Below are 16,848 nucleotides of genomic sequence, written 5' to 3' on the forward strand. Positions count from 1 at the left end.
GATCACTAAATAGTTAAAAGATTTAGACTAGACCAGCCCATTACTTTGGCTTTGAGTTGCTTTATAGAACCTGAGGAAGACAAGATTTATGGCAATTGGCAACACGTCCAGTTCCCACTAACATAGATGATACAGCCTTCTCATCTACAGATGGGAAAGCGAGCTAAGAAAACAATCCTGAAATCCAAACAGGCAAATAGATCAACATAACAAAATAGTGCATTCCAACCTCAAAAAGAACTGAATCAATGCTCCAACCCTCGTGTTTCAAAAACCAAAGCACAAAAGTCTAGATTTAACTCCGCAATCAGTTCACTCAGGAAACAAGACCATCGTTCAAGGACAATGATGCCAATTGATCAGCAGGATTGGTTGCCTGCTGCTGCTGAGAAACATTCCTTAAGACCTCCATGGCCTCTGCAACCTTCGACTTCAGAGCTTCTGGTGACTCAAGCAGGTGTAGAACCTCTGTCTGGTCCATCTCCAAAAGCATACCAGTAACCTTAGCTGCTGTTTCAGGCTCCAACTGTTCGACAAGTGGGTATAGATTCTCGCCCAACATCTGCAGATAAAATCATAATACTCAGTGATGACAAATTTTAATCCAACTCTCAAACTAAGCATTCATCAGTCATTAGTCACTCAACATTATATTGGTAATGGGAGGGGGGATGAAGGGAAGTGAAGAGCAGATTGTACAGTAAGAACATACTCCAGTAAAACTGACAGAAAAAATTACTCAAGTACTACTATTTAAAAATTAGAACCCAAGCAAAACAAGTAAAATTCAAACACAATCAATGTCAGACAAATAAAAAATCACCTCATTAGAACAGAATGCAATAATGGATTTCAAATTATGGCAAGCTGAAAATACACAAATATACACCATTCCCAAGTATGTAAGAAATCCCCAGCCCATAAAACAACTATAAAAACACACACATACTCCTGTTTTCTTCAATGGACTCAACAGCTGAACAAATAGAAGAACCACAAATTAACCTACCGTCCTCTGATCAGCAGGAGAAGCGTTGGCAAGCGCAGATGCCAGAGCCCCAATTGGGACTGGCTGAGATACGACATCACGTAATGGCATGCCGCCCATATCATATGGGACGGAAAGCATGCCTCCAGCAACACCTGGCATAGAGACATCAGGCAGGGCACGTCCTGGAGGGTAACGATATCCACGTCCCCTTGGAATCATCTGTCACAAAACGAACAAATTGGGAAGATGCATAAAAGAAGACAGGAATAAATCCGCTGCCTCGAGAGGATAAACATAAAATCCATCTGCAAACCTGCTGCTGCATCATTGGAACAGGTTGTTGACCCTGCTGGACCGGAACAGTACCACCTCGCCTGCCACCAGGACGCTGTCCTTGCTGCCCTTGCTGAACCATTGGCACAAAAAAGTTCGGCATTGGAGCTCCACCAGGCCTCATTCCAGGAACAAGCTGCTGTTGATAGCCAAAACCAGGCTGAAATGCAAAACAGAGAACAGAAACGTGTCCTCAACTTTCCAATAATTGTGCAAATCAATCCACCAGACAGGCACAAACATGACAAAATACATGATATAATATCCCTATACTAACTAATACATTTACCCATCCTAGAATGCCAGAGAGAGAGAGAGAGAGAGAACGCTGAATTCAAATTAGTTCAGAAAGAAACAAGTTGCTCCTGTAACATAAATTTGGCAAATCAATAAGAATAATCTCTGCTTAAAACAGAATAGACCTAACAATCAGTCACTTGTTTCTGTGACACACTAGTGGTGCAAGCACAACATATCAAGAGATGTTACTTAGAAACACAGAGAGCTATAAATTCAGCAATAAATGTATGAAGAATGACCTAATAAAATTATATAGTCAGCAGCCTTTTGCCACCAAAAATCTTAATTTACATAAACATGTTTTTGTGAATGCTTTGATAGCTATTATCAGCTTACCACCAAATATAAACCTTCCTATACACAAACTAATGACAACGTTACACTTCACAAAAGAAAGAACATCAAGACCAGTTAACTGTTATCCGCCCATAATAACTTGTCATATCAGCCACAGTCATCTCAAAAGGCTCTGAGAAATAAAGCACAAATAGATGCTAAACTCTAAAACTCTCCCCTTCAAAATCTAAGACAAAATGGTGAAAGTGAGCACACTGTGCCTCAAGTAAACAGCTCTTTCCAATCAGCTTGTCTTAAAAAATGAGTAATCAGCACAACCAGATTAAGAAACAGACTCATGAAGAATGTATTTACTTGGGGAGGAATGATAGCAGGTGGCGGCTGTCCATAAAATATTTGTTGCCCTAGACCAGGACCGCCAGGGGGGTACATTGGCATTCTAGGAGCAACAGAGGGTCCCATTGCAATTGGACGCAATTGAGAAAATTGAGCCTGCATGAATGCAAGGAAAATTACCCACATTCATCAAAATAACCATAGTAGATACAAAAGCAAAAGTATCAAAATTTCAAAACTGGAGAGAGAGAGAGAGAGAGAGAGAGAGATCAGGTGCGTTCTTCACATTACAAAGATTCCATGGAATATAATTCTCATTCAATAAAAAAGTGTACTCATACTCTTATTCTAAATTATCACTAACTGTCATGAGGTTTTAGACTACAAAGTCAAAATAAGAGATAGCATCCAAAATATACCTGCAACCTTGCTCTTCTCTCTTCCTTTCTCTGTGCAAGAGCAACATAAAGTGGTTTGCTAACAATCATCTTCCCATTCATTTCAGAAAGCTGTGGCAGTACAGAGTAACATTGCACCTTGAAGCTCAAATGGAGGAATATAACACACTGAAATTTCACAAAAACAAAACCACAAACTTACAGCTCTTGATGCTTCTTCAGGAGATGAGAATGCAACAAACCCAGATCCTCTGCTGATTCCATTGGGATCTCGCATAACCTGGAAGATACAAGTAGAACACAAAAACTTAATTATTGTGACACAACAATTGGATAGAGAGATGCTATTCAAACAGACACAGGCACCAGAGACCTTGCATGAAGTTATAACACCAAAGGGGGAGAACAATTCCCTAAGCTTATCATCATTAATGCTGTCATCTAAATTCTTTATATAGAGGTTCAACCCTTGTGATTTGTCAGCAGCCTCCTTAATACTCTGCTCGAATCGTTGTTTTAATTCTTGTTCTCTCTCAGATTTCTTTTGGGCTTTCCCAACAAACCATTCTTTGTTATCAAATTGATATCCATTAACAGCTTCAACAGATTTTGCAGCATCTTCAGGGTTCTCAAAGTTCACGAATCCAAAACACTTTGACTTTCCATCTTCATCCCTCATTACCACAATACTAGTTATTGTCCCATAATCACCAAATACTTTCTTTAGGTCTTCATCAGTGGTTGATTCTGAGAGATTCTTCACAAAAACATTAGTAAATTTTGTCTTGTCTACAGCCATTTCTCTTTCTTGTTTCCGAAGGAAAGGTCCGACATATACTTGCTTATCATTCAGCAGCATCCCGTTGAGTTTCTCAATAGCTTTTTGAGCAGCTTCATCAGTATCATATTGCACAAACCCATAGCCCTTTGACTGACCAGAAACATCGGTTGCCACCTTGCAAGAGAGAATGTTTCCAAATACAGAAAATGTATCGTGCAAAGCCTTATGGTCAATCGCTTTGTCCAAATTCTGTCAAGAGAGAGAAAATAATCATTTGAAAAGAACTAAAAAAAATTCAATTGGGAGCAAAGATGTTACTGACCATTGGACCATAGGGTACAACGACCAAGCCCCCCCCCCCTCCTTTCAAAAAAAAAGAAAAAGAGAAGGAAGGGAAAAAAACTGAAGCAGAGAACCATATACCTTAATAAATATATTTCCAGCACCACTTTTACGTATGCTGGGGTCTCTATGAGAATACATAACTCTAATGGGCTTCCCATTGAGAGGAGTAAAATTTAGGATCTCTAGAGCCCGTGCAGCTGTGTTGGAGACAAAGAAATATGGTTAGCAACAGCACTGGGGAATAAGACCCAAACACAAGCAGACAGGATGGAATGAAACAAGAAGACCAACTAATATACAGTAGTAAAAGAAAAGTTTACTGTTGCAAATAGAACTTCAAAAGGACTAGCCATGCCTGGATGAACTGCTGAATAATGCTTCAGAGATGCTCAATAATAAGACCAGTAATTCCTTAGAAATGATAAAGATGAACTATTATATATCACAAGAATTCAAATAAACAAAAGCATGGTCTTTTCCTATTAGGAGGACTTGAAATACGAAACCAAAGGATGTGCATCTCAAATAAAAATCAAAGACTACGATAACACTAGTGTCCTCAACATAAACCAGACACATACATACAGTAATGATAATCTCATAACTCACCCAAATCAGCGATATTTACTTGAGAACCCAGGAATAGATGACTTTTTCAATAAAATAACACCCGAACTCCACATAACTATGACAGTAACCATTAGGTCACCAAAGCAGCCAAGGAATTGAATAGAAATATGAAGGCAGCATTAATTGAAGGATAAGGAGTATGAACTAACCATCTTGCGGATTGCCATAATTGACATAACCATATCCAAGTGACCGGCGAGTCGTCAAATCCCGGCAAACCCTGACCGAAACCACCTGTCCAACCTGGTTGAACAGATCGTAAAGCTGCGAATCAGTCACGTGCAAATCCAAGTCACCTACATAAAGCGACGTCGGCACGAACTGAGGATTCGCACCGCCAGCAGCAGCTGTAGTAGTAGCATTCACATTCATCACCGACTGCGGCACCTGAACCTGAGCCATCTCAACTCGAAAACCGTAGCTAAATGGAGGACAAAAATTTTAGGATATTTTTTGGAAATTTTTCAATTTTTTTTGTGATTTTTTTCTCGCTTCCCTCTCCTCTTGTTATTCGAGAAACAAACCCTAGACAGTAGCACCAAAAATTATGACAGTCTAAATTTGGAAAATGTTCCCGAAATTTTCGTTTTTTTTTCTTGCCTTCAATATATTAAAAGAAAATCCAACAAAAAGATATTTTTAAACTCAAAGATTTTCTTTTTCCTTTTTTTTAGCTTTTTACACTAAAAAGAGAGAGGAGAGGGAAGGATGAAAATAGAGAAGGATAAGTCGGAGATCCGACGGAGGGTATGGGAGTATCGCCGCCGACAGCGACGGCGACGGCGCTGTGGGATGAGAGAGGAGGGGCAGGGGAGCAAAGAGCAAGTGCACGGGGCAAGGGCAGAAGCGGCGGTTTTTTTATCCCTGGCGGGCTCAATAGCGGTGCGCGCGGTTACCCTAGGGGGTGGGCAAGCTTGTGCACAAAATCTGCGCCGTTGGATTAGGAGAGGGGTACGCTGGCGGTTGGTAGATACGGGAGGAGGATTGTATATTTGTGCCATTCTCAAAGGGTTGGGTTGGGATTTGATGTTAAGGGGAAAAAAGGGTATAAATTAACAAATCATGAGACTTCTAGTTATTATCAAATAATTACTCTTTTTATATGATTTTGAAGGTAAAGTAGAAGATCAGAAGATTGCATCTGAATTTTAACTGGAAAGGAGCAAAATTGTTCGTTGGTTGTATGTAAAACAATCCCTATGAACTCTGCAAAATAACAATTGGGAATGGGCATAAATCAGAAAAAGTCACACAAGCTTTCTTTTGTTTTTTGGGTTCTATCAAATTTAGGAGGAATGGAGGAATGCCCTTCATTCCGTACGAGAAATTTATATCAATCTAAAATAAGTACTAAACATGTTTTAGTTGATTCAGAATCAATATAAAAAAACATTTTATGTGAATATATAAGAACCTTACTTACTAATTTACATATTGAATGGAGTTCACTTAACATGTCAAATGAAATAAAATGATACTCTCGTATATTCACGTGAAACCTTTCATTGGTTCAAAAAAAAAATAACTAGTAGGCGTATTTAGCAATTGCTTTGATGGACATAAAATTTTCCTCCCGATACTATAACCAAGATAAATTGAGTTAAACCATTGAGTATATATTATTGGTTTGTTTGCAAGATTCCATAGCTGAGTTTTATTTCACTATAGTCCCTTCGGAGACATCCGATAAAATTGGAACGATACAAACTAGCATGGCCTGGGCAAGGATGATATGCGTAGATAGTGAGAGTTTTATTTCACTGGACCTATCTTCTACGTCTGTTTGGGGCACAAGCGCATGGTCATAATGACGCTGGATTTATTTCAAACTAGTATTTTGACCCGTGCTACGCACGGGGTTATATTTCAAATCAAAATAATATTTTATATATTTATATATTGTGGTACAAAATAATAAATATATATAGACTAAAAATTTTAAAGAAGTGTATGCCTAATATCTTGAAAAAAAATTAATATATAATGATTTACATGATAAAAGAATTGTTAATGCATTTAAGGTGAGGGTTAAGTTGGGTAGTAAGGTGAGAAGAGTTTTCTAAAAAAAAGTCAATTTATCAATATCCGACAAAACATATTATGTTATACCTATATATCAAAACTTATAATATAAAAAAATAAATTATAACCAATTTATTTTCTTCAATTTTTAGAAAAAAAATCTTTCTCCTATCTTATGCCCCCTAAAATTGTTGACTGCATTTAGATTAGCATTTAAAATTCTCCGTAATATGTGTTTGTAGAGTTCTCAAAATTATTAAAAATCACCATCATTTCCCCCCTCCCTTATACGCCAGCTAGTCATCAGATACCTCCTACGACTTTTATATCTTCTATCATGGTACCATCCTCTCTATTATATTTTTTTTTTGTCATCTCTGTCATATCCCTGTAATCCCCTTTCTTCTTCTCTCCCTTCTCCGTCCATCCTTGTAACTCATATTTCTTCTTCAACCTTTCTTGCTACTTTTCAACATCTCACCATTTTCTTCCCTCGCTTTCCCCCTATACCTAACCTCTAAATTCATATCCCTGCGACCCAATATATTTAACTTTACCTATCATAATGAAAATATAAAATTGAATTGAAAATTAACTACAGTGGTTGCAATTATTAGTAACTAAAAATGGAAATGAAAAACTGATAATATCTATAATATCTTCAAGTACTACAATCAATATATATATATATATATATTTTAACATAGCAAATACATATTTACATATGAAGATAGCAATAAGAATACATAAAATAATTAATGATACCAAAAGTTATCCTTAGTGTTTGGGTTTTGCACTCTTATTCAAATCTATTGTCAAATTTGGGCCAGATATATACAAATTAAGTAGTATTTTAAGGTTGAATGTTTTATATCTTTCTCTTAAACTATAATATTACTTTTTTTTAAAATTTTTGGTAGAATTGGTGTTGTTATTATCATCATTTTTTTAATCAAAAATGAATATTTCAAAAAAAATTTCAATGTTAAAAGGCTAGTAGTACTTTGTTTTCTATTTAGTGATTTCATAATTTAGATTTATGAATGGTACCATTCTTGATTTTTTTAAATCCACGACATTATTTTCTTTTTGTTTTCTATTTAATGTTACCCTTTTACTTAGGATTACTAAGTTTAAAGATAAAATATTATCATTTACTTTTTTACTTTTACTAAGTTTGGTAATGTTTTCTTTTTATTTACCCTCCCACTAATAAACTTCAAACCAAATTCCTATATAAGCAGAGCCACTACTTTTTTAAATTAGAAAGGCACGGGAGCTACTTCTTACTTAAGAAAATGTTATTTGCACTCAATTTTTTATTATTTGCAATTCCACCATTTGTTTTATCATATAGTCTAATTACTGAAAATTATATGATCAAAATGACTATTGAAGTGTGAATAACAAAAATGGAGTGTAAATAATCTTACTTATTTAAATTAATAAGAAAGCATGAAAGGATGTTATATTTGTTATCTCTTCTTATGGTCTTACAGATGTTTTAATTGTTGTAGAATCATAAATAACGCAAGGCAATTGGAAACGTGATGGGTTAAAGTTCAAATAGGATAACATGCACATTAACCAACAATTTGAAATGCAATGATTTTAAAAAGTAACCAACAATTTCAAATGTGAAGAGTAGATGTGAAAGTTGAGAGGAATATATTTTATAAATTAAATTAAATGTGAAATGTTAGAAAAATGGAATTGGTAGTGGGAAGATGCTAGGAGGTTTGTTGCTAAAAATCCCTTCTCAAATTTATATAGATATAGATTGAATGGAACACAACGGTACGTGATTATTTTCGTTAAGATGGCATTGCCCTGGGTTATGCGCTTCCTCCACCTAAATAGAGACTTCACGTTAGCAGCTGGCCCTTGCCTTATTTTTTCTAACACTGTGGATGTTAATTGACATGCGTTCTTCGAGCAAAACGGGTTTAGAAATATTTACAAAGTATTGTCATAATTATTATGTCTCTGTACGGGCACATTAAAAAAAATAAAAACATGCGAGTATGCTTTTGAGACCTATAACATCAAGCTAGAACTTAATTATACGCACTACGACAAATAACTACTACCACTCTATCACTCACATCACATCTATTCACCTTTATTTCGCTCTTTGTCAGTTTGGATGGATCGTTTTTTGAAATATAAGTTTTTTATGTACAATGTTATAATAATACATAAAAAATAATAATTTAAAAATATCAAAAACAGCCTCAAAAATACCAAAAAAGCCTCAAAAAACAACCTCATATACATTAAAAGTTTCTCACCTACACCATTACAGTAAAATATTTCAAAAATATCCCAAAAAACAGCTAATCTAAACAGAGCCTATGTGAATTTTATTGGATATATCCGTACGTGAGAGGAAATATGTAACACTTACTCTATAATCGTATCAAGTTTCAAAAAGTTATGTACAGAATACCTCCATCATTGAGTTGTAGGTGCCTAGGTGGGGGTTCAAATCCCATCTACAGCGAAAAAAAATTTAAAAGTGGTGTCAAAACATCCTTTCGATTTAGTAAGGTCTATATATCTACTAGCCTCTGACACGAGTCTCTTTATACTCCCTCTCGCCTCTAGTTTAGAATAAAATAAATTATACAATAGTTATAGTCTCGAAAAAAAAAGAAAAGAATACATCCATCATATTTGACATCAAGTATGAACTAGTCCACATCCATCATGCCTTGCACTCTGGCTTTCACCAAGTTTTGTGTCTCGTCACTGCACCGGTTGACCCAACTCGAGTCTTACCACAAAATGACACCAAATGCAAAATCATCCACAGAAAAGCTATATAATAAGCCAGCGTCGATTGGTTGGTTGTTTTGACATCGTTAGGGGCCTGTCTGACGACAAATGTTTAATCGGCACTCATTGAAATATATTTGAAGTGTCATATTTTTTTATATGTGATTTAAAATAATTAGGCAAGGCAAATAAATAGGTAAAATTAAATAAAATGTATATAAATGTAAGGAATAATAATAATTGTTAGTATGTATATATACGTGATAAATTAAGTGAATTTTAGATGTACTAATGAATGTGCAATGAGCACGTGTTAAAACACTCGTAAAACAAATATGCAACGTGTCTTTCTGTTTTCAAAATCCTAAACTAAAAATTGTGAAGCTTGGCGTGTAATAGTGTGATAGTGGTCGGTTGGTTCATGAGCAAGTCAAAGGGATAGAAATACATATCACGAGAAAGGAGAAACTTCTATTTAAAGCAAAAAAAAAAAACACACTTGGAGTGCGAGAGAGAGACAAGAGTACAGAAGAACAAAAACTAGGCCTTATTGATCCTATCTTTCAATTGTCAGTTTACGGAAGTTATCAACCTATCTATATCTATATAAATTTGAGAAGAGATTTTTAACAACAAGCCTCCACAACCCTTCCCACTCTCAACTCTATTTTTCTAGCATTTCACATTTATCTTATATCGTAAAAAATATCATGGGCACATTACATCCCCACGTTTCCCTCAAATAACAAGTTAACTCTAACTAACACTCCCACGTTCCCTCAAACAAAAATTTAACTTCCACTTACATTAAAACTCTTTCCACTTATCCGCGCGTCAGATGGTTGTGGTACCACTACTGATTCCCATTTTCCAGTGAGTTGAAGAGCATTGACAGAATAAAGATAGCCCCTAATTCAATGGAATTGAATATAGCACATGATCTTTTCCAACTGCCACGGAGCAACAATATACTTGGTACTTAGCCCCTAATTCAACAGAATTGAAGATAGCACATGATCTTGTCCAACTGCCACGGAGCAACAATATACTTGGTACTACTACAAGTAACTCTTACAATTTCACTCCACACCCACCTTTCCACTACAATTAAAACCCTTCCAATCAACTTCCTTCTCGAACCTCTCAAATTAACTTCACAATGGAACATGGTCGTTTACAGGCATGTCAACAACGCCTAAATTTCAAACTCGTAAGATTGCAAAGGAGGAAACATCTGCTAACAAAGCGAAAAGGACGCCACAGCGGTCCCGCACAAGAATTGGAAAAGTTCCAACAACTTTGCGTCGACGAAAGAGAAATCTCACATCAACTACGATGGATAAAATCTCGACTACACCGATTCAAACGCCGCGCCAATCAAATTAGAAGTTTCGGTACTATTTATTCTTTTAATATTGATATTTTCATTGTATCATTCTCAATATTATAATATTCTCAATATTACAATATTACTGTTGTTTCCATTGTTTATAAGCATTAAGATTCTTTAAATATTCTCCTTCTTCACATGTTACTAATCCTTGTTGGCTCAATCAACAACGTATGGTACTATGGCTTTTATGTGAGTTTAGGCATTTAGACATACAGTTCTCATTGTATTAGTAATTAATCAGATTAGTCCCGAAACATGGTCATAGCTTTGATTAGAGAAAACATTTTTTTGTCATTAAATGTCTACCTAAATGTCTCTTTCATGAAATAGTCCCGTGGCTGTTTTATGAATAGTGGGCTTAACGGATAAAAAGGAGACACAATCTTATGTGTGTATACAATACATTATAAAGGAAATTATAATTAGATGTAGTAATACTCAAAACAAATCGATTATTTCTACGCACAACGGCTAAAAGTTTAGAACAAAAATGGAGATTAAGATATTTTCTCCAGTTACCTCAAGTGACTATCCAAACTTAGAGACAAATAGCTGGGGAAACTTACGAGGGAGTAATGTAACATTCTTTTTTTTCTTTTGAAAACAATATAAAAGTAAGGTAATGTGAATTAACTGAAACATTATACTGAACAAGGAATGCAGTTTGCATTTATTGCATAAGTCTATGGTGGAAGATCATGCTTAAAGTGTTTCACTATAGCCCTTTAAATTTGACAAAGATAATGAGTAATTCTCAAAAGTATACTACGCCCCACATTATGGCTGGAAAACTGATCATAGCATGAGTTGTACTCATGATATGACTTATGTTGGTTTTACCCCAAACTGTTAATATGGTAGCATATTGGTTATTACTCCAAATTGTTGTAGTACTATTAATTATGATCACGAAAAATAGTAGTACTATTAATTATGAGTTGTGATCTTTGTAGTTCCTTCGTTTCTTTGAAATAAGATGTTCTGAAGGTTGACATTAACAGATTACTACTAGCGGGTAGGTTCGTTTTTTGTGTTTTGGCTTTTTTTTTTTGGCAGATTTTGTGTCTTACTACATTACATGTCCTTGGGCTGTTCAAATCTGGATTATGCTGTGGAAAGTTGGAATCGTGCAAGACAAAAATGTTAATGATCGATAGAAAGAGCAAAAAAAAAAAAGGGAATAGATTCAAAAAATAATTCTTGCAAAAACATATGAGACAATGGCACCCAAGAATCTTTAACTCTAGCCCATGAATTCTTGGAAAAAATTGCTTACAAGAACATATGAGACAATGGCACCTAAAAATTAATATACTTTTTAGATGTAATCTTATGGACAGTAATCTTATGTATCAAATTAGAAGTTTTGGTACTATTCATGCTTTAAATATTCTCCTTCTTCTCATGTTACTAATCTTTGCTGGATGATTCAACAAAGTATGGTACTATGGCTTTTATGTGAGTTTAGACATTTAGACATATAGTTCTCATTGTATTACTAATTATTCAGATTAGTCCCGGAACATGGTCATAACTTTGATTAGAGAAAAAAGACATTTTTGTTGGCTTTTATGTGAGTTTAGACATTTAGACATATAGTTCTCATTGTATTATTAATTATTCAGATTAGTCCCGGAACATGGTCATAGCTTTGATTAGAGAAAAAAGACATTTTCTACATAATGGCAGACTGCTACCTGGTCTCAAATTACACACTTTGACTTCTAATTCTTGCAAATTTAGGAATCGGGACTCTGTCTTTATGTGGTTTTTAACTCTTAAGTATCTTCTTCGAGGTAAAAACTCAATCTTTTGCTTAACTTTTAGTGGAAAAGAGAAATTGCTGAAGGTGTAGAGTTCTACTGCGTGGGTATCCTTTGAAGTATAATGGTCGTACTTAGAGATCCAGTATTATTGTCAATATGTTTGATGTGCTAGAACTAGGTACCTAAATTTGACTCCTTTTCGTTGTTGAACAAAACTTGGCAAATTGAGTACCAATCATTGACAAACACTGATGACAGGAAAAACCTGCCATGTAGCCTGCTAAGAAACGCAAGTAGTTGATTTAGGTCTTGCGGTGAAACTGATCAAGTCGGTTCAATCAAGCAAAACTCTAATTGAGGTCAATGGTATGGAACATATGATCCAAGTTTTTGCAGCTGATTTTAAAAAAAATTTGACTCATTATATTTGTAAAACAATGTAGGAACTGAAACCTTAGAAGACAAACCTTCAAAATCCATAATTGATTATTCTTTCAAATTAAACTTTGTGCAGAATCCCATACTAATATTTATAAAAGGTGCCATCGACATATAAGCTCATGAGAATGAGATGGTTGATCCTAAGAAGTAGCACAATCCAGAATAATATAGTAACTTTTCAGAATAATATATGCACGGGCACGTTGATAGGTGTAAAGCAAATGGCTCACGGAGCATCTTTCACACGCCTACTTATAATAACGAGCATCTGTCCAACCGAAGCATCTTTTAGAAATCTTACTTATGGTGGGAATGAGGTTCTAAAAAAATGTAAAATTCATGTCACATCTTGATTGTGCTATGCACGGGCATAATCCAGAATGAGATGGTTTCCATTGTTTATAAGAATCAAGTTAGAGGTTTCCATACTATTTATTCTTTAAATATTGGTATTTTCATTATATTTACAATTATTAATAATATTTTCAATATTATAATATTATTATTGTTTTCATTGTTTATAAGAATCAAGTCGGTATTATCTATTCTTTATGTATTGGCATTTTCATTATAATTGCAATTATTAATAATATTTCCAATATTATAATATTATTGCTGTTTCCATTGTTTATAAGAATCAAGTTAGAAGTTACGGTACTTATTCTTTAAATATTGGCGTTTCCATTGTTATTTCAATTATTAATAATATTTCCAATATTATATTATTATTGTTGATTTCATTGTTTATAAGAATCAAGTTAGAAATTTCAGTATTATTTATTCTTTAAAATTTGGCATTTTTATTGTACTTCTAAATATTAATAATATTTCTAATATTATAATATTATTGTTGTTTTCATCGTTTATAAGAATGTGGAAAGAGTACCAATTGCTTATAAGCACTTTAATAAATACTACCGAAAGCTCCCCAATTGCTTTGTTAATATGTTACATGTTAACAAATAGTACTAAAACCTATTATTGCATATGCAGTAGTCAATCATAATGAATAGGATCACTACAATCTTATCTAATATCAGAGGTTCACATAAATATATCGTCATTTTTACTACCAAAATTGACAATTTGTTTGGAACAATAATTAACATAATAAAAAATATATTTTACTATTCTAAATGTTTAATTACATACCATAAAAAATATAGTGACTCAAAACTCTTATGGTCGAAATCATGCTTCACATTTCACATCGATTTCACCCACTAAATAATGTCTCAAACATAAAATATTACCTACTATCAGAAACATTACCAAATTAAGGATAAATTTTCTCAAATGTTACTATTAAATACACATATTACCATTCATTAATTAAAAAATATTTTTTCAATCTAAAATACTTCTTTTCGATATTTCTAATCTTTGCACATAACGTAATTTGTCGTTACCAGAATGGGGAATAAAGTTCTCGAGGTAGAAGTCACAACAGGATCTAATATTGGAGATTTAGTTCTCATACCTCGGATCTCTTTAACACCACAGAGTGCACGGACTCCTTTTCCAATTAAAAGGAGACAATTTCCTGTGAAAGTGGCATTTGCAATGACTATCAACAAAAGTCAAGGCCAAACCTTGAAAAATGTTGGCGTTTACCTTCCTGAACCTGTGTTTTCACATGGTCAACTTTATGTTGCTCTGTCCCGTGCTACTTCGCCAGTTGGATTGAAAATACTCATTGTTAATAGAGATAATGATCCATGGGATTAAACAAAAAATATTGTGTATCGTGAGATTTTTGACTCCCTTTGATAAATTATGGACATCGCTTTGTTTACAAAAATAGTATATTTACATCAGACCATATGTACTATATATGCTTCACACTTTGGCATTTTTTTTGTACTTCTTTGAATTTGTGTTACTTGCTGTATCAAATATAGCGCTTAAATAATTAACCTTCATGCTATATTATAATAATTTACAGATATTCGATATACACCTTTACTCTATCTGGATCCTTGCGGATACGGATGGAATGTAAAGGTTAGATTGTTTCGATTAATAGATATGACCATATATGGAGTGCTTCAACGTTCGGGATGTATCAAGATGCTTTTTGTAGATGATCAGGTAATAATTAAGAGTGTATGTTATTTATTATATTGAATATTGAATATTTACTAATCTGTTGAAAACTATCAGAAATTTGTCATGCAGGGAGTTATAAAAGGCAGTAATATGATAAACATTTTCGCAGATAATCTTCATGAAGGCAAGGTATACTGGTTTCAAAATATATATGTAATTCCGACAGATCTTAAATATCGACTTGCACCACATCAGTACCAATTATCGTTTGGAAACGATACGAAGATAGTGAATATTTTGGATGATTGTGCAACCATACCCCGTTTCAAGTTTAATCTGGTCAAACTAAAAGATACAGAACAACACATGGGCAATGATGTGCAATTGATAGGTATTTCATTCATAATTAACCATACTTCTATTTAAGTTGTTTATTTGAAGTGGTATTACTTATATTTTTTTATCTTTTGCAGATGTAATTGGTTTAGTTGTATCCGTTGGTTCACACTATCAAACATCTATCAATGACAAAACTAAGTATGACATACTTTTACTTGACAAAAGATTAGTCACTAGATTCAATATCCTTTAAAGTATTTTATATTCTACAAATTTTGATTTATACTTACCAAAATTGTCTAAATGAAGTTTGACAGTAGTTCGGTTGACTTTATGTGATAAATTTGCAACCGATGATGGTGAACACTTGCGTCAAACTGTTACAAAAAATAATGTTTTGCTAGCCTGTGGTATTTGTGTGAGAAATTATAAAGGTAATTCAATTTATTTTCATTTTATTTTATTTAAATTTTATAGTTTATTAATAAATAAAGCACATTGTGCAAGACCGTTACTGTATACTATTCGAGCAAGCAAATTGTATATCAATCACTACTTGAATTTTGCTCAATACCTACACAGTTGGTAAGTTTTACAAATACCAAAATATTAAATTATTAATAATATTTCATACCTTTACGAATATGTATTTGAAAAATGTACAGGTTTGAGAATGATAAATGTGCTCAGAAATTAGTGACGTGGTTGCGGTCATGCAATTTTACAATATCCCAAACATTGTTGATATCAAATGCTAAGAGAATATGGATATCCGAATATGCAGTTATACTTACTGTACAATTCCTCTCAATTAATTAAGTAATGAACAAGTATCTACATGTAGTTTCGAATTAATAATTGTAATCTATATATTCTTTGGATGGTTTTAGGTTAAATATTTTCGAATACTTATTTACATTCAAAGTATCAACCTAGACAATATGTTCCATGAGTTATGCAAAAATTGTGGCCAATCATATCAATCTCATTTTGGAAAAATGGTGTGTATCCATTGTAATGACGTAGTCGACACTATTGTCAGGTAATTATTTACATATATTTTGAATTTTAATATAATTTGTTGCATCATACATCACAATTTCTTTTTAATAGATACAATGTTAATATAGAAGTTAGAGATTCTAGTGGTACCTTATACCTCGCTCTTCAAGACAGGCATGCACGATTCATGTTTCGTTATGATGCTTCTTATCTTAGAGATTTAAAAACAAAGGTATACATTATTTATGTGTATATTTTTTTACACAATATTATTTACAAACTGTTTAAAACAAAAGTTAATTTTGAACTATGTATGCTTTTAATTGTCAGAAAAATGGAGGTGTATTGTTCGACCAACACATTAATTCATGCAAAAATCGTGTATTCTCATTTATAGTGCGAACTCCACAAAAACCAACAGAATTAATTAAACCCCCAATACTGGCGTTCGTACTCAGAGTTGATTGGTGTGAAAAATGTTCACACCTTCGTAGAAGATTATCAAATCAAAGGCAAAATGTCTGTAAGTATTTCATTTACTTATCAAATTAAATATTCAATTATATTTAATTGGACCCTTATGTCGCTCAATTTATGATATAAATTTCTATTTTTTTCAAGATCCAACCTTCATCAAAGTGATCGTT

The 16,848-nt window shown here is 33.7% G+C and overlaps 2 protein-coding genes and 1 pseudogene across 2 annotated transcripts; 2 read left to right on the top strand and 1 right to left on the bottom strand.

The window, feature by feature from the left end:
• Window positions 1-28: 28 nt before the first annotated feature.
• LOC113731445 (polyadenylate-binding protein 2-like) lies at window positions 29-5,408 on the bottom strand. Its single transcript, XM_027256729.2, has 9 exons — window positions 4,561-5,408; window positions 3,860-3,978; window positions 3,029-3,685; window positions 2,858-2,935; window positions 2,677-2,766; window positions 2,276-2,413; window positions 1,305-1,484; window positions 1,010-1,210; window positions 29-562 (listed from the first exon to the last, which is right to left on the bottom strand). The coding sequence occupies exons 1-9, from the start codon at window positions 4,811-4,813 to the stop codon at window positions 317-319; spliced, it is 1,962 nt and encodes a 653-aa protein (XP_027112530.1). The 5' UTR covers window positions 4,814-5,408; the 3' UTR covers window positions 29-316.
• A 670-nt stretch (window positions 5,409-6,078) lies between these two features.
• LOC113733563 (U6 spliceosomal RNA) lies at window positions 6,079-6,169 on the top strand (annotated as a pseudogene).
• Window positions 6,170-14,224: 8,055 nt separating this feature from the next.
• Window positions 14,225-14,539, top strand: LOC113728672 (uncharacterized). The gene has a single exon (XM_027253045.1). The coding sequence runs from the start codon at window positions 14,225-14,227 to the stop codon at window positions 14,537-14,539; it is 315 nt and encodes a 104-aa protein (XP_027108846.1).
• Window positions 14,540-16,848: the final 2,309 nt, after the last annotated feature.

This window comes from Coffea arabica, chromosome 2e (assembly GCF_036785885.1).
Source record: "Coffea arabica cultivar ET-39 chromosome 2e, Coffea Arabica ET-39 HiFi, whole genome shotgun sequence".
Lineage (NCBI taxonomy): Eukaryota > Viridiplantae > Streptophyta > Magnoliopsida > Gentianales > Rubiaceae > Coffea > Coffea arabica.